The sequence below is a fragment of the Trachymyrmex septentrionalis genome, unplaced genomic scaffold (genome assembly GCF_001594115.1).
Source record: "Trachymyrmex septentrionalis isolate Tsep2-gDNA-1 unplaced genomic scaffold, Tsep1.0 scaffold70, whole genome shotgun sequence".
In the NCBI taxonomy this organism is placed as follows: Eukaryota; Metazoa; Arthropoda; class Insecta; order Hymenoptera; family Formicidae; genus Trachymyrmex; species Trachymyrmex septentrionalis.
The window spans coordinates 113,987-123,241 of NW_017305885.1; the positions used below are offsets into that span (position 1 = coordinate 113,987).

At 38.0% G+C, this 9,255-nt stretch overlaps 1 protein-coding gene across 1 annotated transcript in view; it reads left to right on the forward strand.

The window, feature by feature from the left end:
• LOC108753709 (cysteine-rich motor neuron 1 protein-like) overlaps positions 1–9,255 on the forward strand; it is a 167,628-nt gene that overhangs the window by 65,991 nt on the left and 92,382 nt on the right. Inside the window, exon 2 of the mRNA XM_018495562.1 lies at positions 721–852. Coding sequence (XP_018351064.1) covers positions 721–852 — 132 coding nt within the window. The remainder of the gene's footprint in view (positions 1–720; positions 853–9,255) is intronic.

Sequence of the window (9,255 nt, forward strand, 5' to 3'; positions counted from 1 at the left end):
ATATATATAATATATATACATATATATATAAATGACATCGTGTCTGCGTAATTCCGCATAGGACACTCTGGTCGCGCGCGGCACTTTTTAATTACTCTAACTTTAAAATGCCACCATTACGCGCTCCGAAAAACAACGGCTATTTTAACAAGAATTTAATTATGCTTGTCGCCTACTTTTCTCCGGCGAAATGACTGTTCCCGAACGGATACAAATTTTACAGATTTACGCAAGGGAAAAAAATTAATTCAGCACTTATTACGCGGATTTCTGTCTTCCTTTTTTTAATTTTTTTTTTCACTCTGAAAAGAATTCTTACGTAACACGCCCCTTAAGTATAGGTAATTTGCTGAAAATGTTTCAGTCCTTTTACCAGCAGCGCTTGATTACCGTTATCAACAGCACCGATAATAGATTCATTGTAAAATTAATTAAATTGATTATATCACTACAAAATTGTGGCAGAGTAAGTGGTAGATATCGGAACGTTCTTTTCTTACCGAAAATTTATCTTCGGCTGCAATTCGATAGTTCCATTCCACTATCGATGCCGCGAATTAGAATAATTCACGTTTTCGTCCAATCGACAGTTTGCGATCGAGCATTCGTTTAATTAAATCGTCGTAGCGGTGGTCGCGCGCTTGGCTCTCGCGGGAAACTTGGGCAACTGGAGCGAAAAGTGCAAGGACAGATCGGAATACGATTAATAATTTATTCCAGGCACGTCGTTCGGCGAGTCGGCGACGCGGGGCGATCGAGAACAGGTGGGCGAGAGAAAAGAATCGAGATGGGACGACGGCGGATGGAAGGACGACGAGAGGGCCACAAGGAGTACGCAGATCGCCAGGACAGGTAAGGGAGAGAACCTGTTGAATTAATATCAACCTTCCGGCATTCTGCTCTCTCTCTCTCTCTCTCCCCCTCTCTCTCTCTCTCTTTTCGTGTCTACGTCTAATTTGCACCACGCATGTCCGATATAACAGTGATTAATTTTGACAAGTACGATGCGCAATGAAACAATGATTGCTGGATCGAAAACCAGCCGTCGATGCGTATTATCCTCGCAGACTCGTAATGTTATTCATGGGTATTTCCTCTATAATTACCGTGTCTGCCGATCACGCTGCTCGCGCACGTACGACGTTTCCGCCGATCAACGTGTCTGTCGTCCATAATTGAAATTGATCGCGAGAATTAACGTCGCGCGTTTAAACGATGATTTTCCCCTTCACTCTGTGTAAAACTCTCACTGATGCGCGACAGATGTAGTACACGAGGGAAATAATCCGAAAGATTTCGAAAGGGACGTCGCTCGAAATTATACTGATGTTTGAATGTTTGCCAATTAAGTCGAGACATTACGAACTATCGTAACGTGAAACGGTAATGTAAATTTGTAAAGGAGGAAAAACTGTTTAAATAAACAAGTGAGCGTTTATTTGCAGAGTGAGCAAATATTTTCTGGAAAATAATATTGTAGAGATATAATCTCGCATCGGAAACAATATTTGTTGTTTGACTTAGCGAGCGACGAGCGTACGACTAAGTGAGCACGAATGCGTAGTTCGCGAGAAGAAGTTTCACCGGCAAAGGTGCAGTCGTTCGTTCGACGACGGCTGGGAACGGAAACATTCTACTTCATTAATTTAATCAGCTATTTTAGGGAAATCATGAGCCGTCTTTGAAATTTTCGACACTATCGGCGAACTTTGTACGGCGATGCCGCAAACTACACGGCTTCTTCCCTCCCGATATAAACGCGCACAATGAAAACTTGTTTCGAAGTCGATAATGTTCGTGGTATACGATGTAAGAATAGCTCCCATCAAGTATCTCACGAGTATCTCACCATAGAACGCATTGGTTGCACTGTCAGTGCAACAGATTTATGCGAACTCGGGGTATATAGTTATCGGACTTCTCTATCCTACATATAAGTAGAATAACTAAAACTCTAAACATCGTAATAACTTACGAAGTAGCTTCTCATGAATGAGAAACTCCGCTACAATATATATATCGGAGGAGTAATTTGCAAAATGTTTGTAATTATATTAATAATACGTGCAACTATATTGAAATATGACGTAGCCTCGCTAATGATCAGTTTTTTTTTTCTACGTATATTAATAAATTTAGTTCGTGTTACATTATATTGAAATTATTAGCAGTTCGAATAACGAGTATTGATACTATTATTAATATTTATTGCGTTCATTAGTAAACTAATTGAAGCATGTGCTTACATAATGTTACCAGTATCAAAATGTGATAAATACCAATTAAATTTCCATTGTTCAATACTAAATGTATTTTGTTTCTCTTGCGAAATATGAAACAGGGCATTTAGAATTTTACGAAAATATATAACTATCACTAAGCGCTTAATATATAAATGAATGGATAAATAATCGTAGAATATTCAACCATAATTTCTCTGAGATAGCCGAGATAGCCACGCGAGCTCTTTCAAGTTTTGCGCGTAACTTAAAACGTTAAATCAACGCTCGAGAACTTTCAGAAAATCGTTTAATTCATGTGATTTAATTTATACGATTGTTATTTAATAACGCTATTTTACCTGTTATGAACAAATAATTACAACAATTTTGAATCGCATGTATAAATTGTAAACGTCTCGTCGATGCACGAACAACACTTTTTGCTTCTTCATTGTAGTTGTTTTCTTCAAACATCTCGTCGCTTCGACATGCCAATTTTTTCGCTGTCACGTTAATCCGCGTCGCAGTGCCAAATTTGAATTTACTAGCCGCTACAGCGGTTGTATAAACTGTATAGGGCACGAGGCTATTGCGTTGCGAGATACAAGAGCCACTACGGTACGAAGAAAATGCTTCGACAAAATATATTTCACCTCCCAAAAGAATATTACTTGCGAATTTATTGCGCTCGGCCGACAACTTTTATGGTGCCGTTGGCCCGGAAACGTTTAAGCGAGACGTTTCGTGGGTGTCCCGCGTTTGCCGCGGAAAATACGATTATCCAATTACGTTATCCGCTCGACCAAACTCTCTCATTCTCTCTCTCTTTCTCTCTCTCTCTCTCTCTCTCTCTCTCTCTCTCTTTCTACTTCTTTTCTCCCTCTTCTTTCTCTATTACTCTATGGGCTAGATTGAGATTTTTCGATGTGCTTTGCATATATTTCTCTTTATATATTTGTTTTTTTTTTTTACTTTTTCCTCACTCGACGTCACACCTTCGCCCTCGGGAGATAAGCGTTATCACTTTGAGTGCCTGAAATGCTGATATGTACCTCAGCGGCTCAGCGCGATGGAATGCGGCCTTATCATCTAACTAACAAATATTCTGTGAGCGGCTAATGCATATAGTTCCAACGCACACATTCGGAAGAGAAATAGAGAGATAAAGAGAAGAATAGCAAGAGAGATTACTCGCTAAAACCCCACCGTGCAAATATTTACCGAAATACACATTATTCTTTCCCTCCGCCTCGTCCAGCATTTGACATAGTCTCGGCAAATGGATTTCCCGACTGCGTTATGAAAACAGAGAGTACGGGAAGCGGAATGAAGGGAGGAGTCGAGAAAGAGAGAACCATAACGTCAATCCTATAGTATCTCTTTATTAAACCTGGGAACATGTAACATTCCCGTTATTGTAGAATACAACTAGCACGCAGGCGCTGTGCAAGTTGTAGCAAATTATTGACGTTTTTGTAAAGGTGCGACGTTATTGTTATACCGCAAATCGTGTTTGTTATTCGTTACAGAATTTTAGATGAAAATATCATGAGAAATATGTTCTGTATTTCTTAATAAAAGTATTTAAATGTCGAAATAACTATATTGTTATTATTTAGGTATTTTAAATTTATTTTAAATTTAAATGGATCCAATTAAAATTATGATCTAAAATTAGATTGATGATGATTAATCCTTATTTCAACCTTTTTTTTATCTTACCGTCAAAGAGGTCCTTATCTTATTTTTATGGAGATAACTTGGCAACTCTAAATGAGAATATTAAAAGTTGATTTTAATATTATTGATATATTATAAAGGTCGTATCACCTCATTTTGTGAATGGTGATGTTGTTATAATACACTTTATTACGATGTAATTTCTTTATCATCGCTCGCTGAGTCGCGCAAACTGTGTTTTCAATGAGCGTCGAAGTCTGTGCAACTTTTTGGAGGCATTCTGATATATATTGACTGTTCTGTTGCTGTTTCTTCATTTCACGGACATCCAGCTGCGAATTCCATTAGTGCATTACGAAAGTATGCGTTCGGGAAAATAGTTTGGTCGAAGTCACGTCGGTCCCGGACTTTGTGCTTTCATTAAGACATACCCGCGATAAGACGTGCAAATTTATCTTGGATCGTGATTCATTGGTATGCATTGATAATCGGTCGCGAATAAATTGAATCATTGTCTAACGATTTTCAAAGTAAAAAAGGAATGGCATAATCCGTTTTGTAATTGAGAAAAAAGATATCGACGTTAAATGAAAAATCGGAACAAGAAAATTTAATGGAATATCTAAATAATATTTTTTTCAATGAAATACATAAAAGTTAGTTCTCTTAATGACTTTAAATTTGATTTTTTTTTTTTAGCGAAATATCGATCAGTCGCAATAACAAACAAGACTTTTTCAGGTCAGAGAAGTGAGCACACTTTCTCTTTTCATTTCGAAACTGTTCGTGAAGAGTACCCTCATTCGTTATGCAGCGATATTTCAATTAAAGGTGCAGATATCGATGCAGATATCGCTTGATGTTGCAAGCGGCATGGTCGAAAAATTACTCGACCAGCTTTTACACCGGGTAACATCGATAAAAATGATAATTGACATTAATTAATATCGAGGTCGCAGTCTTCCCATGGAACGGTATCTTCATCGATATAAGTTTCAATTATAACGCCGGGACATCGTTGCGTCATACCTCGTATGCGCTTTTCGTCTCGAAGGGATCGGCCGCCAATTAAATTTGTCTCCTTGCGTCTCGATCGGTCATTAATCTCTCGCGCATCGACATCTCGGGCGTGACATTAATCATTATTACTCACCTCACGCCGGAAACCGTCGTAACACGCGAAAGTTGACGCGTGGTGATTTGTCTTAATTAACGATTATTTCACGGATTTGATTGCATTACCACACCGAGCGTGACACTCGTCATTAAGACTGCTACCGGAACGGCGCTATAATCTGTGCTCAAATTTGTTCGTGGAAATCGCGCAATTAGCTGCGTGCACGTCACATTTACGATCGTCGCGTTTGCTTCCTCTCACGAATAACGTCCTCGAGAAACTCGCAGTTTGATTTAACGCTCTTTTTTTGGAAAACAAATTATTATTTATGGAGAGAATTTGAGTTTGTAACAACTCTTCGTAGCGATTCGCAACATCTTCCGACGCATTTACCTATGCCTCGACTGCAAACGACTGGCGAATTGCTTCTGAAACGATTCGCGTTTTGCGCTGATATGCGACCACTTTTGTCACATATATTACACGGTGGATAATCATTGTGGAAACACATAAGTTCTCGAGAATTATATTTACGATTTTCTCGGAGATAATTATAATTGTGCGCTCAACAATCCGCTTTGCTGGCTAGTCATAGCTATTATAAATATAGCTATTTTAAAGAAGAGGATTTTATATGTGTATACGATCCATTATAATCAAGTACAATATATTTAAAAACTGTATGCCGAGAGTATACACATACATGTATCTTTTATTCTTCAAATGACATAATTCAAAAAATTAAGTTTAAAAATTATATAGATGAAAAGAGTCTTTTTTTTTTTCAGAAAAGGAGAAAAACTCTTTTCATCTATACAGTTTTTAAATAAATTTTGATGTACTAAAAAAGATTACGTAGAAACACAAAAGCCGGTACATAATGATATAACATCATTGGATCAGCCGTGGAAATAGTATTTTGCTTTGGATTATAAAACGGAGGAAGTATACACGAGGTAAACTTTTCTGACCGGCTTACGCCACGCCATCCATATATGTACCTATATACAGGATATCAGTGTATATATCTTCAGAAACCGACGAAAGGATAATTTTCAGCGGTAAAAGCATCGTACGTAAAAAAATATCGCAAGTTTACTGGAAACGCTCCAATTAAATATTAGTAGGAGAGAGACTTGTAATATAAATTTCCAATTGTTTGAACGAAACGATATATAAACTGTTAAGCACCAAATAAATAACATTTCTATCAATACATTGATTTATTTTTTGTGTCTTTATACTTTTTAAAATTATCTCTCTTTTTGGGCTGAAAAGTAAATTCCCAATTTCTTAAATTGTATTGTATTTTAATTTTTTTATTCCCTTTGTTAAATTTAAACTTTTTATCTTTTATACGTTACGTGAAACGTACGAAAATAATAATTAAATTAGAAAGTCGTTTTTATCGAATGTTCATACATGTTCATGAAGGTAAAAATGAAAAAAAAAAAAAAAAAAACGGGTACTCGCGAAGAATGTAATTTTATATCTTTTACAGAGAACTGTCTTTTCTGTCCGTCGAGTAGCGCGTATTGTGACGTACAGCAACGTGTTGTCGTGTGCGAGGTCGCGTATTACACGGGACGCGCACGTGAAAAGTTGTTGCACCTGTGTTATATTAACCATATAGGACGTAAAACGCGGCTAGATCAGCTGGCCGTGCGATAAATGTCATAATATCTCCGTGGCCATTGTGTGTTAACATTACGCCGGACAGGACGACAGCGCGACGAGGCCACCAAGACGAGATATTACGAGGCGAAATGTTATTCGCATCACGTGCATTATAAATATCTAATATATATCTTTCTCTCAAGTTTTTCTCTTATTAAATGTGGAAGGAATATAAGATATTTGTAGATTCTTGAGATACCCTATAACGACGTATACATGTGATTAATGATAAATTATACGAATTTAAAATAGACGATGGTAACATCAAATTATGTAAGCGGACGTTAAAAAAAAAAACATTAGGTTTTTTTTTACAGATTTCTTATATAAGTTTATCGTGCGTATTCAAGTTTAAGCTCGTACTTGTCAATTATTATAGATTACGTACAAACTCCGACAACGCAAGACATTATTCCCGTGGCTCTGTGAGAGGGATTCGGCTATTCTAATTTCGCAGTCGCAATTAGAAACCGTTTCTAACGCCGTGGAAACTTCGAGCCGACCGGATTCAAGGAAGCGGCGTCTTACCGCAAAAATAAACCGCCGTTAATTACAAGCTAATGAGAAGTCGTGGGGTGGTGGGGTGACGGAGGTGGGAAAAGTTCGGTCCGTTTCACGGTAGGTCGCCCACTTTCAACAATTTGCGATCTGAATTCGTCGACTTTTCCGACACCTCGCTTCCCACTTTGCCCGACGAAATTACGTAGCAATAATCTCAAGCTTTTCCAGGTTGCAGTCCTGCTAATTGCGCTATTCCCTAAGTTTTATTGGCGATCTCCCGTTATCGGTATCAGGAGGTAAACTGGTAACTTAAGCGGATCTGAAGTATTTATAACCGACAGATAACTTACGTAATTTTTAGCAGCTTTTCTTTCTGATTTTTTAAAAATAACCACAGTTATGGTATTAAAGAATGATACTTTTTATTAAAATAATGCTGGAAATGGGGGTAGAAAAACTTATCGTCCGTTGTTTTACGAGAAACTGAAGATGGATTGTAAAAGTGACATTTTAATAGGATTAGATAGAGATTTGGATAAACACGAGATCAACAGGCTGATGAATGTTCTACACGCATGCTCGAATATAAAAAGAATTACACAGTAAAGTGAAAAAAAAAACTTGCTATCATTAATCATCGCTAAGATCCGATCGCAAGAGCAATGGAGCAAAATGAAACAGATTGCGCAACAAAGCGACAGACGTCCGGCTGGCTAATGGCAAAGCTGGTTAACCGATCTCGTTATCGCTGTCCCGTAATTCGCCTCGTTACGAGTGCATCTGTAATCGCGTGTTATCGTCGGACACACTCGTGTGCCAGCGAACGAGAATCTTGAAGCGTGAGACAAACGTCTATTAATAGGTGGATGCGCAGTTCGCATCCGAATATGAATCAAGGATACGTCGATAACGGCCGATTCTCTCTCTCTCTCTCTCTCTCTCTCTCTCTCTCTCTCTCTCTTGAGAGAAAGAGGGAGAAAGACTGAAAGAATGACTAAAAGAGAAGTTTTATCCTGTGGGATTCGAAAGTATTTGATAGTAGCCAATAGATTTTTTTGTTAGAACACTTGGTTGAAAATACGGTATCTATTCCTACGATATTTTCCGTGTCTTCCTGGAAAAAACGAATTACAATTTACGCTCACCATGATTTGCGGCAATGGATACCGAAGGAGTACCGCTTATTAAGAAATCAGCATTTACTTTTTGATGAAAGTAAATGCACGCTTGAAGTTGACTCTCCGCGGGATAAAAGCTCTTTTACGTCTGTTTACAGTAGTTCATTCCCATCCGCGTATTTTGCATTTCTGTAGGAAATGGGAGAGTAACAGGATGGTTAATATTCGATTCGGGTAAACTCGATGGGACGCGCCTGTTATATTTTGATAAGCTTTTTATGTCAATTGCATTTTATATTCTGGGATAAATCAACGTGAGAGTGCATTGACACTCGTGTATTGCGACCTGCACACAATTCGCGCTTCCCTTCAATTGAAATTTCAGAGAAATGACGTTTTTATCGAAACATCGTCGCGAAGTATAATTCCCTATGATTCGTTTATATTATTTCTTTTAATATTGATCGACAAAACAGCGAGTATCAATATCAATATAAATGTTAACACAGCGAGATATATCAATATATAATACATCACGTTCATCTGTTTACCGCGCACTCCAATCGCAGTTTCATCCAATTTCATCGTAGTTAAAAAGCGCGACGGAACGTATTCGATCTCCTAATTAATTCAAAGAGCTCGCTCGACTCTCATTGTATAAAACTTACAAAAACTTCCCTCAACTTTCTTCGATATCTAAAACGGAAACGCGGCCGTTTGCTCCATTTCGCAAATTTCGTATCGTCGTTGCGCCGTAATTACGTAACCATTTTCAAACACAAGCGAGTCCAAGGACCGCGAAAGAACCGTTAGGCAAATATTTTATTAGAACACGTCGCGCTGCCGGCATTTCGGGGATTCGCGTACATTATAACAAGCAAATAAAACGCGAGTGTAATGCCGTTTGTATATTTTCGGCATAATTAGCGAATAGTAAAAC